This window comes from Martes martes, assembly GCF_963455335.1.
Source record: "Martes martes genome assembly, chromosome: 15".
Lineage (NCBI taxonomy): Eukaryota > Metazoa > Chordata > Mammalia > Carnivora > Mustelidae > Martes > Martes martes.
In genome coordinates, this window is record NC_137903.1 from 20,817,360 (window position 1) to 20,842,819 (window position 25,460).

The 25,460-nt window shown below is 37.5% G+C and overlaps 2 protein-coding genes across 3 annotated transcripts in view; one reads left to right on the forward strand and one right to left on the reverse strand.

Annotated features, from left to right (window-relative positions):
• The window catches only part of UCHL5 (ubiquitin C-terminal hydrolase L5), a 46,456-nt gene extending 45,907 nt beyond the window's left edge, over nt 1-549 (reverse strand). Inside the window, exon 1 of one of the 2 annotated variants that reach the window (XM_080824276.1) lies at nt 63-549. In XM_080824276.1, the coding sequence (XP_080680402.1) occupies nt 63-393 (331 nt within the window). In that variant the 5' untranslated portion in view covers nt 394-549. The remainder of the gene's footprint in view (nt 1-62) is intronic. The other variant, XM_080824277.1, reaches the window with a different exon arrangement.
• Nucleotides 20-25,150, forward strand: RO60 (Ro60, Y RNA binding protein). The gene is made up of 9 exons (XM_080824275.1): nt 20-196; nt 11,267-11,862; nt 15,701-15,921; nt 16,632-16,778; nt 17,279-17,416; nt 20,375-20,491; nt 21,651-21,764; nt 22,241-22,387; nt 23,782-25,150. The coding sequence occupies exons 2-9, from the start codon at nt 11,283-11,285 to the stop codon at nt 23,932-23,934; spliced, it is 1,617 nt and encodes a 538-aa protein (XP_080680401.1). The 5' UTR covers nt 20-196; nt 11,267-11,282; the 3' UTR covers nt 23,935-25,150.
• The last annotated feature ends 310 nt before the right edge of the window (nt 25,151-25,460 follow it).

Sequence of the window (25,460 nt, forward strand, 5' to 3'; positions counted from 1 at the left end):
ATCCTCGCCAGTCGGGGGCGGGGCAAAAGGAGAGGGGCGGGGCTCGTTCCCCGGAGCCTAACCTGGAGTCCCCGGCGGCGGTGGAGTTGGAGGAGTTAGCGCCCGTGGGGCTGTAGCATCTTCTTGTCGTCTCTCTTGAAGCGCAGAGCTTCTCCCGGTGGCGCTGTGGGTTCGGAGGGTCGGCCGCGAAGCACAGGTGAGGAGACTGCGGGAGGCCGGCTGGGGCCCTTTGTGCGGTCTGAGCAGACCCGGGGACGCGCAGGGTTTGGCTGGTCCTCCATGTCCGTCATCCAGCATCCCAGAGGCTGAGGCCGGAGCAAACGCTTGGCAAAACCATCGTTCTCCCCGGCCCTGCCTCTGAGTCCTGCCGTTGCTGCAGAGCGGAACCAGCATCTCTGCGGGCACAACCTCGGTTGGCCCGGCTGGGTCGCTCCCGAGGGTGGGGCCCTTCCCAAACCCGGGACCGCTCCGTCTTGTGCTTCCATAGCGTTCCACAGGCCAGCGTCCGGAGGGCCTGCTTTAGCTTTACTCCTCCTCTTCCTCCTCCTCCTCCCGCGGCTTCTGCGCGGAGAGGCGTTGCCCGGGATTGGGGGCTTGGAAAGAGGGATCTTTGTGGGAAGACAGAAGGCGAATTTATCCTCGAGGGAATGACAAGAGGAGAAAGATCTGTTCTGTAGTTCGTGAGGATGATAGACAAGTGTAAGGGGATGCGATGCCTCAAAGAAAAGGAGGTTGAAAAACGTCGTGTTTTATTCTAAAAGCATTTGTAATGTTTCTGAGATTAAATGAGTTAACCCAGAAATGCCTATTTTCGCTAAACCGTGAAATTGCCCTCATTCAGCAGGCTTTCGCAGAATACTAGTGTTAAGATTAAAATCTTCAGGGGTGCCTGGGTGGCTCAGTGGGTTAAGGCCTCTGCCTTCGGCTCAGATCATGGTCCCGGAGTCGTGGGATTGAGCCCCGCATCGGGCTCTCTGCTCGGCAGGGAGCCTGCTCCCTCCTCTCTCTCTCTCTCTCTCTCTCTCTCTGCCTTTCTGCCTACTTGTAATCTCTGTCAAATAAATAAATAAAATCTTAAAGAAAAGATTAAAATTTTCAGGAGTATGTTTGTTTATGCATCACTCCTTAAAGCTCTGAATTCCAAGAAAGGCCTTTGGATTCCAGAGATTCTAATACTTGAGCGGACAAAACTGATTCCTTGCTCCTCAAACAGGTGACCTGTACCTCGGAGTTAGCGAGCATTGTGTTGTGGACTATGTGAAGCCGCAAAATAAGCATGACAAATATTACTGAGAGAACAGGACAGTTTTTATGTTAAAACAAGCATGGCTATGGGGCGCCTGGCTGGCTCAGTCGGTAAAGCATGCAACTCTTGATTTCTGAATTGTGAGTTTGAGCCCCACATTGGGCATAGAGATTACTTTAAAAAGAAAAAAAAAAAAGCATGGCTGTATTATGGAGTAGAAATGAAAGTTTGTATCAGGTGTTTGATTTTTTTTTTAATTTTTATTTATATGAAACTGTCTTGAAGTTTCAAAATAAAAAGAGGAGACTGGTTGGGGGACTTGGATTTCTGTTCATTATCTGTTCCATTAAGTATACTAAATGGAAAAGTTTGTGAGGCACAAGAATCTAGCTTTTTTTCTTAATAAACCATACCTAGAATGAGTGTCATTGGAGCCCAAAGCTGTTTGTGATAATTTGGGGTATATTTTAACATATAGTACTACTGTGAACTTGAAAGTGTTTTCTGTGCTGAATAAGTACTCGTAACTAACATTTGATATCCAGCTCAACATAGTGCCTGTTGTAGAAAGACCAAACTGAAAATTTAGCCCTTGACATAACCTAGAAGTAACCAGAAAGGAGGGTTAAAATTTCTTCAGTTGTGTTAACATTTAATCCTAACTTCACATGAAAATCCAGATTTCTGGGTCTTTGAGAAAAATGAGAAGATTTGGTAATAAAAGGTGCCTACTACATAGCAACCAGTTGGCTGAAAGTGTGTGGCTTCAGAATGTCATGTTGTCATGTTTGCCATAGTTCCTCACCACTTTTTATTGCATCATTTGACTTGATCAACTCAGGTACACTACCAGTCTGAATGATGTATATATTTTAATTTGTGGCCCCAGTTTTTGCAGTATGGTTTCTTTTAAATTTTCTTGCGCACTCATAGATGTGTATCAGCTTTGACTTCATTTAGAAAGGATTAAGCTGCAAAACCTGTTTGACCTCTTGGGATAAAAGCATTTTCCAAATAACAAATGATCAAGAGACTTTGGAAAGATACTCAGATGTGTACATTCAAGAAAAACAGGAACCCAAGAAAGAGTGTTACTACTCTTAAAAGATAACTATAAATGTTCTAATGAACACAAAGCAGAAAGAAGTGCTATTACATACTGTGTATTAATTACTGGCATTCACTGGTTTTTGCATTCAATATTAAAAGAGAAGTGGGCATTGTATAAAATGGCCACAACCAATTTCACATTGTGGCCATACCTTTAAAAATACTGTCATCTATTTAATTCTTCCCTAAATTTTAATTTACTGAAGTTTAAAACAACTTTAGCTCTATTAAAGTCTTTGGAGTAGTGTGCTTTAAGAGCACTGGATAGGACAGGCCAACCCAAAGAATTAACTGTCTTTTTTTGTAGTTGCTGTTAATCTGGATTTACAACACTTGATTATTCAGGAGTGGATTAATTGATGACCAGGCTCTGACCTCATTCACTGCCCAAACTGCCTTCTAAATCACTGACAGTGGAGCTTAAGCTTTGAAGAGGGAGATGATGGGAGTTGGGGAAAGGGGAAATTAAGGTCCTATATATGTCTGTGTGTATCTCAAGTTGCTTTCTAAAGACAAATACAAAAATACAGGGTTAAGGGGCACCTGGGTGGCTCAGTCGGTTGGGTGACTACCTTCAGCTCGGGTCATGATCCTGAGGTCCTGGGATTGAGCCCCGCATCAGGCTCCCTGCTCAGTGGGAAACTTGCTTCTCCCTCTCCCACACCCCTGCTTGTGTTTCCTCTCTCACTGTCTCCCTCTGTCAAATAAATATATAAAATCTTTAAAAAAAAAAAAAAAGTACAGGGTTAAATATCATTTGAATGTCTATTTATTTATATAACGTCCCAGGTATATTTTAATATAGTCAATTTTTGGTTTTCATTATTTTTAATGACAGATTTTTGAGATAGAATTCCTGTGTCATGAAATTCACTATTTTAAAGTATGCCCTGCAGTGACTTTTAGTATACTCACAGACTTGTGTTAATGTAGGCAGACTGGGTCCATGGACCTAGAAGGAGTCCTACAGGACCAGCCAAGAGGGTCTTTGGCTTTACAAAGGATAGAAATCAAACACCATCTGAGAGGAAGTGAGAGTGGTTTATTGAAGATATATAGAGAGGACAGATTGAGACGTAGTATCTGAGAGACTTCAAAAGGAAAGGAGAGTGAGTCTGTTTTGCTTGGAGTGTGGGGTTTTTATTGAGGATTGTGATCTGGTGTGCATGTCTTCTTAGGCATCCAGAAACTGGTCAAAACAAGGATGAGAACTCAGGTGTCCTCCTTAAGTCACTTACGCCAGGAGGCTTGGTGTCAGGGTATCTGCAGTCTGGTCTGCAAAATGTACATGACAAGCTTGCCCTGTCACTCCTATCAATTGTGCTGGAATACTCCAAAGAAATCATTAACTCCTGGACCTTTACAAGAAGGGGAGAGGCATACATAAGTATAAGGCACACATGTGTAAGGTCGGGGTGCAGGTCCTGGCAAGATTAGAAGCTGGCAAAGGAACAAAAAAGCAGTCTTTCATGGAGTCCCTTCAGTTTCCCTATCTCAGTGTAACCATTACGACTATCTAATTTCAGAACATCTTCACCACCCCCAAAAAGAAACCCCTTACCACTTTGGAGAACAGTCTGGTAGTTCTTCAAAAGGTCAAATATAAAGTTACCATATGATCCATCATTTTACATTACCACTAGCAATGTATGAGGGTTCTAATCTCTCTAGATCCTTACTTAACACTTATTATTGTCATTTTCATTGTAGCCATCCTAGTGATTGTTAGGTGGTGTCTCATTTCAGTTTTGATTTGCATTTCCCTGATGAGTGATGTGAACTTTTGGGGTTCAGGAGCAGTCAAGAAAAAATTCTTGAGATGTCTTCAGTGCAGAAAGGGGGTTTTATTAAACCATAGGAATAAGACCCGTTGGCAGAAAGAACTGCTCTAGAGTTTTGAGGAGTGGCTGATTATATACTTTCAAATTGGGAAGGTGTTATCTCCAAGGAATTTAAAAGCAAAACTTCCAGGACTTTGAGGGGCTAGCTGTTAGGAAAAGGTCATTTACTACTGTCTAATAAAACCTTAGTTATGAGACTCAGAACTATATCAGGACACCCTGTGCTTGGGGATGATTGCTAACATATATTTGGGGGTAGGGGGATAGAGAAAGGAAATTTTCCAAAGGATTGTGATAGGATCCTGGAGGTTGGGCTAGGTATTAACATTGAGGCAGCTACCTATGCTCCTTGATAGAGTTCACTCTTCCTGTCCCAAGTACTTGTCAATGGGCTGCCAAGGAAATGTAATTTTTTCTATATTTCTTTCTCCTTTATTCTCCACATCAGTGAGTACTGATTTTCAGCATCTTTTTATATATTTACTGGACATTTGTATATCTTTGAAGAAGGGCCTGCTCAGATGCTTTGTCTATTTTTTAATTGGGTTATTATCTTGTTATTGAGTTACGGGTTTTTATATATTCTAGATATAAATTCCTTATGGTATGATTTGCAAGTATTTTCTCCCATTCCATGGGATCTCTTCACACTCTCGGTGGTATCCTTTGAAACACAAGCTTTAAATTTTGATGAAGTTCAGTTTATCTTTTTTTTTCTTCTGTCACTTTTGCCTTTGCTGTCTCTTTGAGATCAGTTCTCTGACCCAAACTCTGTGCTGCACTTCGGTTCAGTTCCACAGTTAGCTTCAGATCCCACAAGTTAAAGGGCAAGATCCCCAACAAGACTACCCTTACTTCAGGCACCAGTACAAGTAGGTCCCTAGTCTCTGCAAGCAACTACAAATTCAGGTCTTCCCGCAACCCCTCAGGGTCGATAATTCACTAGAATGATTCACATAACTCACTAAAAGCACTATCCTTATGATTATAGTTTTAATATAAAGGATATGACTCAGGAACAGCCAAATGAAGTCAAATATAGTCCAAAGTCTAGAGGCAGGAGAGGGAATACCCTTTGTGTGGAATCCTGGCAGTTCATACTCCCAGGACATCAGTTTGTTAACCAGTTAGGAAAGGCTACTGAACTTTGATGTTCAGAGTTTGTATAAGGGATTTTATTACAAGGCATGACTATGATTGGTTGACTTTGTGGTTGAGCCCAGTCTTGGGCCCTAACACCCCTCTTGGGAGTTTGACCTGGCCCAAAATTCCAACTCTTTGTAATCAAATGATGAGTCTTTCTGGTGACCAGCCCCCATCCTGAAGTCCAGGGTGAATCACCAAATTAGCATAACAAAGACTCCTATCAATCTGGAAATTCCAAGGATTTTTGAAGCCCTGCCAAGAAACAGGCACAAAAACTAGATACTCTTTTATTATACCACTGTCTTATCACCCAGCCAATTTTAAAGTTTATGTGTCAGCACTGAGGGACAAGGAGAGTAGCTTAGAACTACTGCCATTCTGCTTTTCATATTTCACTTTACAAATTTGATTCTGGTAAATTTGCACAAACAAGTAAAGGGGCCATTCATGTGATCTGTTCCACTGTTTCAGGTTGCATCCTGGAAAGAATAGTCACAAAAGCATGTGAATAGCTGAGAATTTTTTGCTGCAAAAATGCTGAAAGGGTAGGTCTTCGTGGTTGTCATTAACATATGCAAGGGTAAGATTCCTTTGATGAGGCAATGAGTAAGTAACTACATTTCTTACAACAGAGATTTCAAGGATTACATTTAGGGATAGCTCTTAAGCATCTACCGTTGATTTAAAAGTTCATTTTTCCTCTTGCTGAACAAAAGATAGCTTGAATACCTAATATTAAATATATTAGAAAAACTTACAAAGAGATACTGTTCTGCTCAGAAGACGTTTTTACTCTGGACTCATGACTTCCTCTGTAATTTTTCATGTTTTATTTTTCTTGATTGTATATCCACTACCTGCATATAGTACATTTTTTCCTGATTACAGAATTTATCTTAAAGGCTTGAATTACATTATTAATTGCACACATTGAGTCTTATTTTTTTAATATTTTATTGTATTTTAATATTTTATTTATTTATTTATTTGACAGAGATCACAAGTAGGCAGAGAGGCAGGCAGAGGGAGAGGAGGAAGGCTCTCCATGGAGCAGAGAGCCTGATGTGGGGCTCGACCCCAGGACCCTGGGATTATGACCTGAGCCGAAGGCAGAGGCTTTAACCCACTGAGCCACCCAGGTGCCCCGAGTTTTATTTTCAAAATAAATGTGTTACAAGAAAGAAAAACCAGTCATACATGATTCTTAGATGGTTCAGAAAAGCACTTTAATACTGCTTAGTTATCCTCAAGTATGTATTACTGAAGTGGTGTTCTAGGTTCAGAGAAGGGATACAAAACTAAACCAGATACCTGCTCTTAAGGGAACTAATATTAGCTAGACATACTCACAAAAAATAATAACAAGGGAAAGAATTTGGAGGGGAGGGAATTTTGAGATTTGGATTGGGATATTTAAATCACACCTCTTGGGTTTTGGTCAGGAAAGCTGTTGTATTAGCATAACCTGATATTGAGTTATCATTTCAGTATTATTCTTCTAACAAATACAACTAATAAGCAGGAATAGCCAGGTTAAAGTACCACCTAAGGGTATTTTTGTAAAAGCTTAGAGATGAAGCTAGCAATCCCAAATGCGTAAAAAGAACAAAATAATAGAAAATTTTCTACTGGAATTAGCAATTAAGCAGTCCATCTTTGAGAAGCATGTTATTCTCAAAGTTTTTTTTATTAAAAGGCAGATAAAAAACCATATTGAAAGGAGTAAGAATAAATAGCAGAAGCATCATCTGTTGCACCAGGACTTTCTGCCTATACTGCACTGGGTAGTGTTTTATAATATATATATAATATATATTTTATATTTTATAATAGAAAATATTTTATATTTTTATATTTTAGCCAGAGACTTCCATTGAGGTTAAACAATAACCTTGTTGTTCAACCCTTAAACTGTCCCTGCTCCCCTTCCCCCAGGGAATTCACTTAAAAACAAGTCCCGGAAACCTGCTCCAGGTAACAAAGCCCAGATACAAGGGTGGGTCAGGCCTGGTGGAGACATCGATCAGTGGGGGGTTGCATGCTGTCTCCCTGGTTACCAAGGAGTATGGGCCCCACCCTTTGGGAACCTTTTTGGGCCAATCCTAATCAAGGTGTAATAGGCTGGTTCAAATGTCTACTAGGGTAAATTGTAATTCAATTGGTCACCTAGCATCACTGTGGAGTTTCCTGTGTGTGTTGCAATCTCATTGGTCATCTGTGCATGGCCAGGCCCGACCGCATGGCCTTTGCCCTTAAAAGCTAGTCTGTGAAACAGAGAAGGGTCGCCCTCTCTTGTAAGAGGTGCGTCCCCGAACGTTCGGTTAGATTCTTGACTTGGCACGAAATAAAGCTTTGCTTGACCTTCGCTTTGTATCAGTCTCGCTCCTTTAATCACGGACCCATTATTGGGGCATAACAGGTAGCTATAAATCAGTCCCTAATGACTGATACTTTAACACCTGAGGTCTAGGCCTACCCTAACATTGACTAGCTTTATTCGAAATATGATGCTGATTTTTTCCAACCCAATTCAAATCATCCCTCCCCTCCCCCGTCACATTCAAAATGTGAGGCTCTCCATTCTCCCATGCATTTATACCAACACCATTCTCATTCTGAGACCCAACCTCATTGCTCCCTTGCATACCAGACTACCCACTTTGGGAATTTCCTTAATTTCCTTACTCTTCTCTCTTTTCTCAAACCCCTCTTCACCCTTACTGAAGGAGGGATCTCTTTTGCTGTCAATAGGCCAGTCTCAACCTGGATGCTCTAAAGCTCATTCTGTTCCACCTTTAGTGATCTCATTCCCTCAGTTATATCGTTTCTCTGCTGCCTTCCACTCTCCAAATTGAATCATTCAACCTCAGCCTCAGTGTCCTCTCATCTAGAAAGATAAAAAGATTTTTCTTTGTGTTCTCATCTTCTCTGTTACCATCCCTTTCTGCAAAAGAGTAGTCCACCTGTGAAGTCTCCCTCATTGCATACTCCTAATCTCACTGTAATCAGGCTCTTTCTTGCAGAACTCTACTACAGTTGCCCTTCCTCATCACTACTGTTTGCTAAATCCAGTGGTCATTTTCCCAAATTATTTTACTTAATCTCTGAGCATTTGACGTTGCCAGCCCTGACTCCTTGAAATCCTCTTCCTTATGGTCCATGATACTGCTGTTCTGGTTTGCTATGCACCCCTCTTTCTCTCTCTTCTTTGAAGGGCCTTTTCTCCCTAGCTCTTTTTTTTTTCTTTTTTTTTTTTAAGATTTTATTTATTTATTTTTGAGAAAGAGGGAGAGAACAAGAGCAGCAGGGAAGTAGAAGCAGACTTTGCTGAGCAGGGAGCAGGATGTGGCTCTCCATCCCAGGACCCAAAGATCATGACCTGATCTGAAGGCAAACACCCAACCAACTGAGCCACCCAGGCGCCCTTTTCCCTAGCTCTTAATTATTAATATTCACCAGGATTCCATCTTAAGGCTTACCCACAATATATAACCTCAAAACAAAATTTCTAGGGGCGTGTGGGTGGCTCAGTGGGTTAAAGCCTCTGCCTTCAGCTCAGGTCATGATCCCCAGAGTCCTGGGATCGAGCCCCACATCCAGCTCTCTGCTCAGCAGGGAGCCTGCTTCCCTCTCTCTCTCTCTGCCTGCCTCTCTGCCTTCTTGTGATCTCTGTCAAATAAATAAATAAAATCTTTTAAAAAAAAAATTTCTTTTACCTTGTGTTGCTCTTTAAGCTACTGCCTTATCTGTCATTTCTTTACAGCTGTGCCAGTATACTTAGTTCTTTTTCTAAAATGTAAAGACAGCAAGATTTCAGAAATCCCTTTCTGGAACACGTTCCCCCAAGGTTAATATACCAGTTTCTCAGTTTGCCTTCTCTGCACAAGTCTTCTTGAATTATTGAGGCAGCATTTTATTCTCCTCTGCTGACTCACAGTACTTTTTTATTAGAGCGCTTATATACAGTTTGCTTTATATATGTATATATTTCTACCTCACCAAACAGAATATGGTTTTTCCTTTTTTTTATTTAAGATTTTATTTATTTATTTGACTGAGATCACAACCAGGCAGAGGCAGGCAGAGAGAGAGGAGGGGAAGCAGGCTCCCCACTGAGCAGAGAGCCCAACCCGGGTCTCGATTCTAGGACCCTGGGATCATAATCATGACCTGAGCCAAAGGCAGAGGCTTTAACCCACTGAGCCATCTAAAACCATATTCTAGATGAAAAATGAGAATATGGTTTTTCTAAGGACAAGAAAAACCTGGGGGGGGGGGACTTTAAAAAAAATCATTTTAATTGAACAGGAATCTCTTTAATGTCTTAAACATAATATGCAGTAAATGCTGGTTAAGTTTTTTTTGTTGTTTGTATTGTTTTGTTTGTCCTTGTTATAGCCAGGAGACTTAGAGCACCTGGATAAGCAGCTCTACTATAGTAAGAGTAGCAGTGGACTGATAATGTAGTGGACAGTTGTGGTTGCTCCATTAGGAGGATAAAAAGGGACTTTGTTGTCGTGCAGCTAGTTCTAGTAGCTTTAGCGATAATGGAAGGAAGAAAGTACAGGTAATTACAGATCACATAAGCTATAAATGAGCATAGTTGATAGGATTTTAATCTGTTATGATGCTCTCAACCATTTTCTCAAAACTTATAAAAGGCTTAAACAATAATTAGGATACATTTGTGATATATTATGAAATTTGTAACTGAGGCATTGCCAGGTAGCTCAGTGATACCAGAGACCTAGATTCTTTATTATTTTTTTTTTCAGTTTTACCATCCTTATAAATTAGTGTGTCTTCTTTTTTTTTTTTTTTTTTTAAAGATTTTATTTATTTATTTGACAGAGATCACAAGTAGGCAGAGAGGCAGGCAGAGAGAGAGGGAGAAGCAGGCTCCCTGGTGAGCAGAGAGCCCGATGTGGGGCTCGATCCCAGGACCCTGGGATCATGACCTGAGCCAAAGGCAGAGGCTTTAACCCACTGAGCCACCCAGGTGCCCCAATTAGTGTGTCTTCTTAAACTGACTTCGCCATTGCTCTAGCCCACCACTCCAACCATCACTTATAAATGAATGTCTGAAGGTAGAAAGGGAGCATTTCTTTTTAAGAGCCTAAGCCCACTTTTAAGAGTGAAGAAAACCTCAGAAGTATTCTCTGTAGACTTAATCATGTCACAGTAGCCAGTTGTATGCCCTTACCTGTACGTGTCACATGGCCAAACACATTCATCCTTTAGGACTGGAGAAATGGCTAGCCTCCCCTGAAGGAGTTTACTACCTGGGAAAAGGGGGAGGGAAGGAATAGATGTTGCATACACACTACCAAAACTGTGTGTACAGTTATTCTGAGAGTAAAGGAAGAAAGATCTTTTTAGCCTCAGCTACCATAGCAGCCCTCCCTACCCCTTTTATTCTCTTTCTAAGGCCTCCGGACCTCATGCTGAGCTGCCTGCTTAGTCTCTGAAGCAAGGTACTATACCTCAAAAATGTAACCGAGTTGTTGCTTCTGGTTATCATGCTACCACTTAATGAGTTTAAAAAATACTTTTTAAGTTAAAAGATTGTGTAATGGGGCACCTGGGTGGCTCAGTCCATTAGCATCTGACTTCAGCTCAGACTCCGATCTCCCCTGAGATCCAGCCCTGAGCTGCAGGCTCTGCGCTCAGTGGGGAGTCTTTCTCTCCCTCTGTCCCTCTGCCCCTCTCCCCTGCGAGTGCAGGGTCGGGGTGGGGGGCGCTAGTTCTCTCTCTCTCTCTCTCTCTCAAATACATAAATAAATAAATATATCTTTCTTAAAGATCAAAGGTTTTGTAGCAGATTTCAAAAAGCATAGATTAATGTTTTCAGAAATAAAAATGTTTTCCTTTTTATAATTTCACTGTTTTCTTTCTAGCTATAATAACATTTTGCTTTTTATAGGTTTCCTAAAAGAAAAATGGAGGAATCAGTCAACCAAATGCAACCACTGAATGAGAAACAGATAATCAATTCTGAAGATGGATATGTATGGCAAGTTACAGATATGAATCGACTACATCGGTTCTTATGTTTTGGTTCTGAAGGTGGGACTTACTATATCAAAGAACAGAAGTTGGGCCTTGAAAATGCTGAAGCTTTAATTAGACTGATTGAAGATGGAAGAGGATGTGAAGTGATCCAGGAAATAAAGTCATTTAGTCAAGAAGGCAGAACCGCAAAGCAAGAGCCTATGCTCTTTGCACTTGCCATTTGTTCTCAGTGTTCCGACATAAGCACAAAACAAGCAGCATTTAAAGCCGTTTCTGAAGTTTGTCGCATTCCTACGCATCTCTTTACTTTTATCCAGTTTAAGAAAGATCTGAAGGAAAGCATGAAATGTGGCATGTGGGGTCGTGCCCTCCGGAAGGCTATTGCAGACTGGTACAATGAAAAGGGAGGCATGGCCCTTGCTCTGGCAGTTACAAAGTATAAACAAAGAAATGGCTGGTCTCACAAAGATCTGTTAAGACTGTCACATCTTAAACCTTCCAGTGAAGGTAAGTATAAGATCTTTGGGTTGGGGGAGGTTGCAGATATCTGGTAAACAACGAATTTTTATTTGACATAAGATAATTGTAAAATATCTTCTAGAAATAGCCGTTCAGTCTCAAAATACATTGGTTGACTAATTCAGATGCTTAATGCCAGCCTGGAATTAAAGCCCTACCACAGACAATCCAGAAATTACTATTCAAGAATCAAATGACATATTTACAGATTTAATATTCTAAATCTCAGAATGTCACTGTGCTAACTAGAATGTTTACCCAAGTGAATACGGCTTATGAAAGCAGTAGGGACATGGTTAAAGTTGTAGTAAGCAAAACATCTCCTAGCCAGTAGGTGGCAGATAGATAGCCAGGCTACAGTGCTGTAGTCCCTTATGATTTTTTTCCCTCCCTGTCTTCCTAGGATATATGTTCCATGGAACCTAAAGGCTACCTGAAATAGTGCTGAACTTAACAATTCAGGATGTTAATTGTCTCCAAGCAGTCAGCCAGGCCAGGGAACATGGTAACTTGGGGCAGTTTTTCTGTGTCTACGGGAAGACTTTTGAGAAGTTAGTTGGATGTATGATAATTACTCAGTCCTTCTTAGAAGGGAAATAAGAAAAACATTTGGGCAAGAATAATGTAAAGTATGAACTTGCACAACATTTCTAAAATTTGCTCTTTTTTAATACCAGAAGTGAAACTTGAAAAGACAGCTCTTCATTAATTTCTAATTTATCCATTGTATTATGAATGGACTTTTTTAAATGAAATTTAAACAGTGAATTATTGCAAATATTTATATAAACCCATTTGTATTTTTTTATTAGAAATTATATGTTTGTTTTAAAATAGCTGGATAATACATAAAAATATAATGCAGAAAGTAGGAGTCCTGCCCTTTAAAAGAAATCACTGTATGTGTTGTGTATTACTCCTAAACATACACTGTGTTTTTTTTTAAAGATTTTATTTATTTGGTAGACACAGCGAGAAAAGGAATACAAGCAGAGGGAGTGGGAGAGGGAGAAGCAGGCTCCCCACTGAGCAGGGAGTCCATGCAGGGCTCCATCCCAGGACGATGCAGGGCTCCATCCCAGGACGCTGGGATCATGACCTGAGCCAAAGGCAGACGCTTAACAACTGAGCCACCCAGGCGCCCCCATACCCTGTTTCATTCTTAAATTTTTACATACCTTCTTTGTTTCAGTTAAAAGCATATTGATAATTTCTGCAAGTCAGTAGAAATAGTTGCTTATGGAATATACTATAATTTATTTAGCTAGTCTCTTACTGATGACAGTAAAGTAGTTTCTGGTTTCTTAATCTATTACAAAAATACTACAGTGAAAAAACTTGCATAATGTAAATATTTATATAATGGGTAAACCCAGAAAGAGTATTTAGAAGTGGCCGGTTTCCCCACATTAAACAATGACTGTTACTAGTGGGTTTTTTTAAATCTCTGCCAATAGTATAGGTGAAAAATTATCTTACTGAATTTGTGGGCAAAAGTTCATCCTCTCATATACTGCTGATTATTTTTAATTTTTTGTGGTGTATATTATATCTTTGTCCCTTTTTCCATTTAGTTGCTATTCTTAATATTGATTGTCACCATTCATTCATTCAGCAAATATTTATTGAGCACCAAATGGATGGGCACTGTTCTAAGAACCTGGGACACATAGGAATTTATAGCTTCATATTATACAGATCTCATGCACTTTGCCCCTTTTTTTCCTTTGTCTTTCAGTTTTTTTGATGGGGGTTTCTGGCATATTGAAGTTTGGAATTCTAATGTAATGAAACTTGCCTGTTTTTTCTTCATAGATTTTTGTTTTATGTTAGGTTTAGAATGGCCTTTGCCAACCTAAGGTCATAAAAATATTTACCTGTAGTTTTTACCCTAACATATTCATGCTTTTAATTTTTTTATTTTTAACCAACTGAGCCACCCAGGCGCCCCTTTAATTTTTTTTTATTTTTAGATCTTTAATTCAGTATAAGAAGAATGTAGGGATCCAGCTTTGTCTACTGAGATACCACATGGTGGTGTGTACCTGAGTGCTAGTTCTAGTTGGAAAAACTAGTTTCTGAATTTGTGCAAATAGTTGTTCTGGGTTTTGAATTCTTGGTCTATAAAATGAATTAGTAGATATTCCCTAAACTTACTCCCACAGACAGTATTCCTTAATTCTAAATTTTTTGAGAGAAAAACTCCTATTTAACATCTTTTAATAATAGCAAGTATGTTCAGGCATAAGAGATTCCTAGGCTTCTCAACATGAAAAGAATTCAGAAAAAACTCTGAGCTTCCAGAAAGGTAATAATTTTTTTAGAGATTTTATTTATTTGACAGAGGGAGACATAGCAAGAGAGGGAACACAAGCAGGGTGAGTGGAAGAGGAAGAAGCAGGCTTCCTGCTGAGCAGGGAGCTCAGTGCGATGCAGGGCTCCATCTCTCCATCTCTCCATCTCGCAGGACCCTGGGATCATGACGGGAGCCTAAGGCAGACACTTAACAACTGAGCTACCCAGGCACCCCCAAATAAGTAATATTTTAATACCTTAACTGAAACATGTATTTGAAACAGATAAAACAAGTCAAAATGTAATTTAATTAATCAGGTATTTATTGTATACTTACTGTGTAGCCAACATAGAACTTGAGTAGAATAAAAATAATAATAAGCCTGCCTTTAAGGAAGTTATATTTTAGTTGGAAAGACAAAATAGAAGACATGCTCACATATGAAATATTTAGTAATTTAAAACAATATAAGATTTTGTACTAAACTGTGGATGTTTACAAGAGTTACAGTACTTTAGAAGTCCCTACATACTAGTATTGACTTTTCATCAAATTATCCAGAGTCCAAAGATAACACATAGGCTCAGTCTGCCTTAAAGATGGATTTTATGGGCCTGCACAATACTTAGGGAAAAAAATGAATTCTTTCCTAACGTCATTTAAAAAAATCAGAAGACATCAAATAAAAATACCTATTCTGTCTTCTTTTGAAAATACTTTTTTTGGCACCACTAAGTCAAAACTTCACTAAAACATTAGTAGGTCATACTCTAATTCATTCTATCATCTTAACCATTCTCTATTATATGACCTGTTCCATTTATTTATTTTACCAACATTTACCCCATAGACCTTTTTAAGTTTGATAACTCAAAAATCTTCTTCCCCATTTAACAGAATTGAAAACTAAGGCCTACATTGGTCACACAGCCATTTATTGACAAAGTGTAGGCTAGAACCTCATCCTCAGTGCCCCAACCCCAAGCTCTTACAGTTATTAAAAGGAATTACAAAAGAAATGAACACCTTATTTTCCTTTTTTTAATTTGGCCTGTAATACTTTCTCATTTATTTAAAAAAAATATTTAAGCTACTTACCTAACTGTCCACTTCCACTTATCTCTGCTACTTGTAAATGCATATTTACTTAGTAGCAGAAACGGACAAGTGAATAGGAGATTATTTGAGACAGATCTGTACTTTGTGAATCGTTCTGAGATTGTGGACCTGAGATAGGTATTATCTACCAAAGTTTCTAATGCTGGTGTCTCAAAAAGGAAAAAAGCTCTATAACAAAATGACTTAGAGTGTAGGAGGTTTTTCTCCAGAGCCTCATATTAAAACAGTTGTGATGGAATAAGCAAAATCATTTGACTCCATCGGCTTAAGTGTGTTTGTTATTTCACAGGAGGCAGCCTCCCAGTGTAAAGAGTTTAGCTCCTCTGTATCTAGTTATTTCATTCTCGGTAAACATGTTCTGTTTTTCACCTAGAAATTCTCATGCCATTTCAATTCTTTATTTTCTTAAAGGACTTGCTATTGTGACCAAATATATTACAAAGGGCTGGAAAGAAGTCCATGAATTATATAAAGAAAAAGCACTTTCTGTGGAGACTGAAAAATTATTAAAGTATCTGGAGGCTGTAGAAAAAGTTAAACGCACAAAAGATGAACTGGAAGTCATTCATCTAATAGAAGAGCATAGATTAGTTAGGGAACATCTTCTAACAAATCATTTAAAGTCTAAAGAGGTAAGTAAAGTATATTATAGCTTGTGATTAAACAAGTAATTTGTGGCATATATTATGTATTAAAGTTTATGATGTGATACATACAAAAGTAATTTATAATATGTAATTTATAAGATGGGTAACAATATATCCACTTTTTTAACAAAAAATGTAAAATATACCTTGGGTGCCTGGGTGGCGCAGTCGGTTAAGTGACTGCCTTCAGCTGAGGTCATGATCCCATGGTTCTGGGATCGAGCTCCGCATCGGGCTCCCTGCTCAGCGGAGAGTCTGCTTCTCCTTCTCTCTTTGCCTACTTACACTCTCTGTGTCAAATAAATAAAACCTTAAAAAAAAAAATGTAAAATATGTCTTGAAAATAGTACTTATGTAAAATACTTAATACAATGCCCAGATGTAGTTGGCATTCCGGTAAGTGTTACGTCTGCTTCATAAAGGCTGGTTAATTTGCCTGCTAATTAAAAATAAATAAATAAAATTCTTCTGTATAGTTCCTTCTTAAAATAGACTTTACTTTCTTACTCTAGTAAAGAGAAGTTAATTTGATAAGCCTTTGACCAGTGTGCAAATCTTTTTATTTAGGAAATAAATTTGGAACCCCAAAAGAAAGCCTTAAAGCCTTAAAGAATATGTTAGTCATATTGAAACCATGATTATACTGATTCATGTGCCCTTAATCTTTTATATTTCTGCCTGTGTCACTTCAATAGGTATGGAAGGCTTTGTTACAAGAAATGCCTCTTACTGCATTACTAAGGAATCTAGGAAAGATGACTGCTAATTCAGTGCTTGAACCAGGAAATTCAGAAGTAGCTTTAGTATGTGAAAAACTGTGTAATGAAAAACTGTTAAAAAAGGTAAGCACTGGGGCGCCGAGGTAGCTGAGTTGATTGAGTGTCTGCCTTTGGCTCAGGTCATGATCCAGGGGTCCTCAGATTCCCCTGCTCAGAGGGGAGCCTGCTTCTCCCTTCCTCTGGCCCTACCCCCTGCTGTTAAACACACACACACAAACACACACACACACACACACACACACACACGCTCCCTCTCTCTCAAATAAATAAATAAAATCTTAAAAAAGAAAAGAAAAGAAAAAAGTAAACATTACCTTTGTTAGCTACTACTAATTGAAAAACTCAACTTCTAAATTTTGGAAACAGCCAGTGCAGTTTCAGGTGTTCTGAGACTTTTACCATACCAGATTTTATTTAACTCTGAAATCTAAGATAGTAAGTCCTCGTTTTTGTTTTTTCCTTATGAAATATGTTTATTCGCTACAGTAACAAAACCTAAGACACATAATGACTATCTTTCATTTGAATTTTGCATTTACTTTCTGTCTCTGTCTTGTTTCTAGGCTCGTATACATCCATTTCATGTTTTAATTGCATCAGAAACTTACAAAACAGGTCATGGTCTCAGAGGAAAACTAAAGTGGCGCCCTGATGAGGAAATTTTGAAAGCTCTAGATGCCGCTTTTTACAAAACATTTAAGGTAACGGTTTGACTTCTGTTTTATAACAAATGATCCAGTTAGGACTTGATATATTTTATAAAAACCCATTTTAAGGGTGATACTAATAGGTTAGCCATTTTTATTAGATATTCATTTATTTTTCCACAGTTTGTGTAAATGTGGATATATAATTAACATTGTAAATTTATGAATGAAGATTTTCTCCTTACTTTGGACAATATCCAATCATCTTATAAAATCATTTTGTTAAGTTTTAAAATACCAAATTTAAGATTTTTTTTATTCCTGTAGAGTCCTTTGACTTGGTCCCCTGTCATTCTGTTAATGAACAGTGGATCTCTGTCTTGGTGGGAAGTGAATTTTTTTTTTTTTTTAATCCTCCATCAGAGCTATAAGTTAAAGTTTTTGATTTTAAAATTTTCTTCTTACTCCGCAAAATAGTAGTAACTAAATTCATCAAATGAAAGGGATTATACAAATGAGATTTATCTTCAATATACAAAAATCAATCAATGTAATATATCACATTAATAGAATGAAAGGACAGTTACACAATCTCAATGCAGAAAAAGTATTTGATAAAATTCAGTACTGTGTTATGATTTAAAAAAAAAACAACCGTAAACTAGGAATAGAAATGAACTTCCTCAGCATGATAAAGGCCATATATAAAAAACCCACAGCTATCATTATACTCAAAGGTGAAAGATTGAAATCTTTTCCACTGAGATCTAGAACAAGACAAAAATATCAACTTTTCCACTTCAATTCTACAGAGTCCTGGAAGTTCTAGCAGTTAGGCAAGAAAAATAAATAAAAGATATCCAGATTGGAAAGGAAGAAAAATTATCTCTGTTCTCAGATGACATAAGGAGAAAAGCCTAAAGAATCCACAGAGAGCTTAGAGCCAACAAACAAATTCAGCAGACTTGCAGGATATAAAACTAATAGCCAAAAATCGTTAGTATTTCTGTACACTAGCAATGAGAAATCCAAAGGCCTTAGCCTTTGTTTAGCCTTAAGAAAACATTTCCACTTACATTAATATTAAAAAAAAATAAGATCTGGAATATACTGAAGGTACAAGATTCGTAAACTAAAAGCTATAAAAAACATTGCTGCAAGAAGTTTAAGAAGACTTAAATGGGTAGGAAACATAGGAAGACTTGAAGATGACAATACTACCCAAAGCAATCTACACATTAAGTGCAATGCCTGTGGCATGTTTTGCAGAAATAGAAAAACCTCCTGTAAAATTTATGTGGACTTTCAAGACAACCCCCCCCCCCCCGCCCCAATAACACAGCTAATATTGAAAAAGAGAACAAGGTTGGCAGATTCACACTTCCAAACTTAGTACAAAGGTACGGTAATCACAACCATGTGGTACTGGCATAAAAGCAAATACATAAACCAATGGAATAGAATGCAGAGGCTAAAAATGAACTCTCACATGTGTGATCAATTGATTTTTTGACAAGAGTGTCAAAACTGGCCAATGCAGGAAAAAGTTAGTCTTCAAAAAATGGTGCTAGGGAAACTGGATTAACCACATGCAAAAGAACAAAGTTGCCCCTTTAAATTACACCACATACAAAAATTAAAGTGGATCAGTGGCCTATATTTAAGAGCTGAAACTATGAAACTCTTAGAAGAAAACATAGAATAAAAGTGTCATGATATTAGATTTGGCCAAATTGGCACATATGACACCAGAGCACAGGCAATAAAAGGAAAAGTAAATGGATTGGACTTCATCAAAATTTAATAAACCTTCTATGCATCAAAGGACTCTCATCAAGAGAGTGAAAAGATAACCTATAGAGTAGGAGAAAATATTTGTAGATCATATGTTTGATAACTTTTTCATGTTTAGAATATAAAGAAGTGCTACAATTCCACAATAAAAAATTTTTAAAAACCCAATTCAAGAATGGGTAAAGTACTTGAATAAGACATTTCTCCGAAGAAGATAGCCAAATGGCCAAGTAGCAGGTGAAAAAATGTTCAACATCATTAGTCATCAGGGAAATGCAAATCATTGGTTCTGATCAAAAAAGCAGAAATAACAAGGCTTTGGGAGGATAGGAGAAACTGCAACCCTAGTGCATTGCTGATAAGAGTGTAAACTGGTATAGGCCTATGAAAAATAGTTTGTTTTGTTCCTCAGAAAGTTAAACATTAAACATACCATTACCATGCCATCCAGCATTTCTACCACCTATGTATATACTCAAAATAATTGAAAACAGAATCAAATGTACCTATAGGTGAGTGTTCATCAGGAGATGAATGGATAAAAAAATACAGTATATACATACAGGGGGGTATTCAGCCTTTACAGCCTATTACAGAGAAATGGATTTTGAAACATGCTACAACATGAACCTTGAAAACATTATGCTAAGTGAAATAAGCCAGACGCTAAAGGACAGGTATTATATGATTCCATTTATAGGAGGTATCTGGAATGGGCAAATTCATAAAAAAGAAATAAACACGTTACAAGGGGCTAAAGATGGATAGGAATAAAGAGTTACTAATGGGTACAAAGTTTCTGTTTGGGTTGATGAAAAGGTTCTGGAAATAGATAGTGGTGGTTACATACCATTGTAAATGTACTTAATGCCATGGAATTGTACCCTGAAAAATGATTTAAAAGCAATTTTATGTTATTTATATTTTACCACAAAAAACTTTGCTAAAAATTCTCAGTTTACTTTATGAGGAATGATTTCTAAATAAAAAACAGGAATATGGTAACTTCTTTAAATAAAATTACTAAGTAGGCTCTTACTTTGTTTTTTTCCCTCTAGTAAAATCTTAAGCATTTTCAAGTACTTGTCAATTAGTTGGTAAATCAAAAACCAGGTCTTTCAAGTGAAAGATGAGTAAATATGATTTTTAGAAATCTAATTGTAATTTCTGTGATTGCTTTTAATGATCATTTTGGTTTTGTTTTTTGTTTTTTTTTAGACAGTGGAGCCAACTGGAAAGCGTTTCTTACTGGCTGTTGACGTCAGTGCTTCTATGAACCAAAGAGTTTTGGGTAGTGTACTCAATGCCAGCACAGTTGCTGCAACGATGTGCATGGTAAGAACACCTAAGACAATTTAGAATTTTTGCCACCCTAAAAAACGTTTAATGTGGGGCAAAACTATAAAGTTAGATATGATCAAGGATTATGTTTTCACTTGTTTTTGTCATTTTGCTATATAAGGAGAGTTTTAAGCCTGGGTAGCTCTGTTAAGTATTCAACTCTTGATTTTGGCTCAAGTCACTATCTCAGGGTTGAGAGATTGAACCTGCCTCGGGGTCCACACTGGGCATAGAGCCTGCTTAAGATTGTCTCTTTCCCTTTATCCCACTCATACGCATGCTCTTTCTCTCTCTCACAAAAAAAAAAAAAGAAAGAAAGAAAGAGGGGTGCCTGGGTGGCTCAGTGGGTTAAAGCCTCTGCCTTTGGCTTAGGTCATGATCCCAGGGTCCTGGGATCAAGCCCTGCATCGGGCTCTCTGCTCAGTGGGGAGCCTGCTTCCTCCTCTCTCTCTGCCTGCCTCTCTGCCTGCTTGTGATCTCTGTCAAAAAAAAAAAAAAAAATCTTTTAAAAAAAAAAAAGAAAGAAAAAGCAAAGTTTTAAGTATATTTATAAAGCATGTCTAAAGAATAACAGAAATTTGTAATTTTACCAAATATTAAATATTAATATATTATTGAGAAAGTAGATAATGCTATGAGAACTTATTAATAAATACAGAAGTTAAAAGATCAGGAACTAATAATAAGAGTCAGACTTTGGTTCTAGCCTGACTGTCACTTCTCTTCTGTGACTTTATTCTATATTTAATAAAATGAGAAGCACATACGCACATATTACAAGAACCAGTTGCTTTGTAATAGTTTGTGAAAGTACTTTGAAAGCTATACTGTTACTATGTAGTTCCAAAACAAAAATAAGTTTAGAAATAAAATAAATATCTTTTAAAGATTTTATTTATTTGAGAGAGAGAAAGAGCATGCGAGTAGGAGGGAGAGGGAGAGGGAGAAGCAGACTTCCCACTGAGCAGAGAGCCCAATCAGGGCTCCAACCCAGGATCCCTGGATCATGACCTGAGCCAAAGGCAGATGCTTAACTAACTGAGCCACCCAGGCACTCCCAAATTAAGTATCTTCTAAAGATGAAGTTTTATGAACTTCAGGATACTGTATTTATTTCACCCATATGCTGAAAATTACCACTTGAATTTTTCAGGTTGTCACACGAACAGAAAAAGATTGTTATGTAGTTGCTTTTTCAGATGAAATGGTACCATGTCCAGTGACTACAGATATGACATTACAACAGGTTTTAATGACCATGAGTCAGGTAAGGAACTGTTTTATTAAGTTTACTTAACGTGTTATATAATAATCTCATATTGATGTTATGTCTGATATTAATGTTTATGAGAACAAATAGTTTTATCTCAATTTCCCATGAGCACAAAATAATAAATATATACACATGATTTGAGAAGGTCTGTGTTTTGGCTGTAAGCAAAATGATAATGTAAAAAAATTTTTTTAAGTATTTAATTATTTCAGGGGCGCCTGGGTGGCTCAGTGGGTTAAAGCCTCTTCCTTCAGCTCAGGTCATGATCCCAGGGTCCTGGGATCCAGCCCCGTATTGGGCTCTGTGCTCAGCGGGGAGCCTGTTTTCCCCTCTCTCTCCCTGCCTCTCTGCCTGCTTGTGATCTGTCAAATAAATAAATAAATTTTTTTTAAAAAGTATTTAATTATTTCAAACATCTCAAAATGGAAACTAGGACACTTATTCTCAGTCATGTTTTTGTTCTGAGTTAGATCCCAGCAGGTGGAACTGATTGCTCTCTTCCAATGATCTGGGCTCAAAAGACAAACACAGCTGCTGATGTCTTCATTGTCTTCACTGATAATGAGACTTTTGCTGGAAGTGTCCATCCTGCTGTTGCTCTCAGAGAGTATCGAAAGGTAAAATTCTAATATTCTTTCTCACCCCAAATAAGACTCCATACTCAAATATTCACTATATTTTTCCAAAAAATACTGAAGATAGTTCTGTACCTTTGTATAGAGATACAAAGCCAGTTCAGCAGTACTTGAAATAAAAAATATTGGCTATCCATATATAATTTATTTCAGCTAGTCCCAAATTCTATACATTACTAAAATATCTTCTGCAAACTGTTTTTGGCAATAATAAAAATATTTTACCTTAACTATACATTTTTAATAATTCATTGTGCTCCTTGAAAAATTAAAGTATCATTTATGAATTTTGTTAAAGGACTACATAAAATTAAAGCAAAGGTATCATCTGTGTTTTAAGTTTCATGGTGACTTCTGTGTTCTAATCAGTGCTCTCCAATTGAGCTCTCAAATCATGGAAATGTTCTTTAGCTACAGTACCCAGTGTGGTAACCACTAGTCACATATGGCTATCACACACTTGAATTGTGGCTAGTGTGATGAGAAGAACTAGAACTTGATGAGGAGTGCTATTTCTCAAATTGGGGTTTTCCTTTCTGCAGCCTTAGCCTGGGACCTTCCTAGAAATGCAAATTCCTAGACCCCATGGGAGACCTGCTGACTCAGAAACTGGAGAGTGGGATTGTGTTTTAACAAACCCTCCTGGGGATTCTAATGTATGTTTAAGTTTGAGAGAAAGGGAGAGAATAGAATTTGTAGTCAAGGCAGCCTGGGTTCTGAGTCCTGGGTCTTTCCCTTTTACTAACTGCGGACCGAAGCAAATTATGATGTATGTCATAGTATTTAATAGCACTACTTACCTTTTAGAGTTATTATAACAGTTACATTAGGTAAGTTACTTAAAGAGTTCATTATGGTATCTGACATACTGTATACTCAATGATTATTGGTTTTTCTCCAAAATTCAGTTATTTTAACCTTAAGTCATAGCTGTAAAACAAGTTCTTACATGTGACATGCATATATCATATATAACAAAACCGTAGACCAAAAGTTGATAATTGCAGGGAAGTATTTCTTTATATATACCCACACACACTGCCCCAGTGTTTGATATATTGGTAAAAATATCTGACGTCCCCAAATGTCCTGACAGGTTTCATAAGTAGAAAGCCTCTTGGCTGCCTAAGAATGCACTCTATGGCCCATAAACAGAGAAGCGGGAATTTCAGGCAGGCTGTTAACACAGTTTTATTTTCTGTTCTAAAGATCAGAGTCTAACCTTGATAGATTAACAAATTTTATGGAGAGAAAAAAAAATTGACTTTGGAATGAAAAATTGTGATAGCCTTGGAAGTGTTTTAATTTTGGAGGTTATTCGCTTTTATTTATTTTACATAAATTCTTTAAATATGTATTTTGCTCTTTTCCTACAGAAAATGGACATTCCAGCTAAATTGATTGTTTGTGGAATGACATCAAATGGTTTTACCATTGCGGACCCAGATGATAGAGGCATGTTGGATATGTGTGGCTTTGATACTGGAGCCTTAGATGTAATTCGGAATTTCACATTAGATGTGATTTAACCATAAGCACCAGCATGATATCAGAGGTCCGTTGCCATCAGTGATCTCGCTAAAAATATGTAGCTACTTCCCAGCTAATCTTAATCCAGTGAAAGATGATGATAGTATAGTATGTGCATAATGGAAAATTTACCTTGCCAAAAAAGAAAAGAAAAAAAAAGATGAGCCCAAAGTTCTTTCTGTCTACTAAACTAGCTCTTGGGAAATAGCTTCAGAATACACTGTAGCTCCCACTTTCTAACAGAACTCCTTGTTGATAGACACTGTAAAATAACCAGTTTTGCTGTGGTGAATAATCTCATTTGTACTTAAGAGAAGTGAGAGCCAAAAGTAAGTAGTTCTGTATCATGTCACTTGTTTGAAAAGTGCTTGAAGTTTTCTTAACTGCATTGGGAAAGGACAGCTGTGACAATGTCCAAATACTCTGAAATGCACTGGACCATGTAACTGTGATGGAATATCAAATTCATCTGTAAATTTTTATACCAAGGGGTTTTACAAAATATTGATTAAATTATGAACACATTTTTACAAATTCCTTGGAGTTTTCTAAGATCACATAAATAGCAGCTTTCTTACTCAATGAAAAAGATACTTTAAATCTGATATTTTATTTACACTTGTAGGATTGTTACATTAACCAGAAAAAGAGTGGAAAACCCCTGAGAAAAGACACTAAAGTTTGTGTCAGCTGAGGAAGTCTGTTTGGTTTGCTTTTTGTTTGTTCTGGTGCATTTTATTGCTGTGAGTGGGGGCATGACTTGACAGTTTGTGCTGAAATACAACAACATAGCCATGTGTAGCCACACTTTTTCTTTTTTTTCCATAGTCTTAACAAACGTAAACAACAAACTGTTTTAAGCATTTAACTCCCCCACTCATAAATATGAAAGTATGATAATTAAAATCTCAACTGTAACCAGATTAGCTTTTTCCTTACTTTAAATACTCTAATTACCTTTAACTATTTTTTTAGTCAGTTGTAAATGGGTTTTAGATATTTCCTGATTATAAACATGTCAGTGACATATCTCTGTCCATTATTCATTTGTGGCAAGACACTCTTTTGATACTTTAAAAAATAATAAAGCAAGCTAGGTCTTTCACATTTGAAAGGCAACTTTTGAGTAACATTACCACTAACTAGTCTGTAAGAAAAATTTTTTTCTATTTTACTTGTGTATATTAAACTTCCTTTTCATTACACTAAAGTGCATTATTTTCTTGAGCAAATGTCCTTCTTTCTGGGGAGGTTTAACCTACTGAAATCCCAATATTTTTGCTCATAATTATATGATGGTTGTTTAAGATAACATAAAATTTCAATTCTTTTGTATTCTTTTCCTAATAATTAATGATTTACTGAAGGATTTATAAAGCCCTTCTCATTGTCGTATGAAAAGTCAAACTAGTAAATGGAAATTATAACCTTCTGTATGGTTAGGAGTTTTGTTTTGAGGGCAAAGGGGGACTTGAGTAGCGTTAGAATTTGTGAAGATATTTTCTGTTTCATAAGAAATTTGGGC

Coding starts and splice junctions, on each gene's coding strand:
- RO60 (XM_080824275.1), top strand. CDS start 11,283: ATGGAGGAATCAGTCAACCAAATGCAACCACTGAATGAGAAACAGATA. Junction 15,922..16,631: donor ATCATTTAAAGTCTAAAGAG/GTAAGTAAAGTA, acceptor TCACTTCAATAG/GTATGGAAGGCTTTGTTACA. Junction 16,779..17,278: donor ATGAAAAACTGTTAAAAAAG/GTAAGCACTGGG, acceptor TCTTGTTTCTAG/GCTCGTATACATCCATTTCA.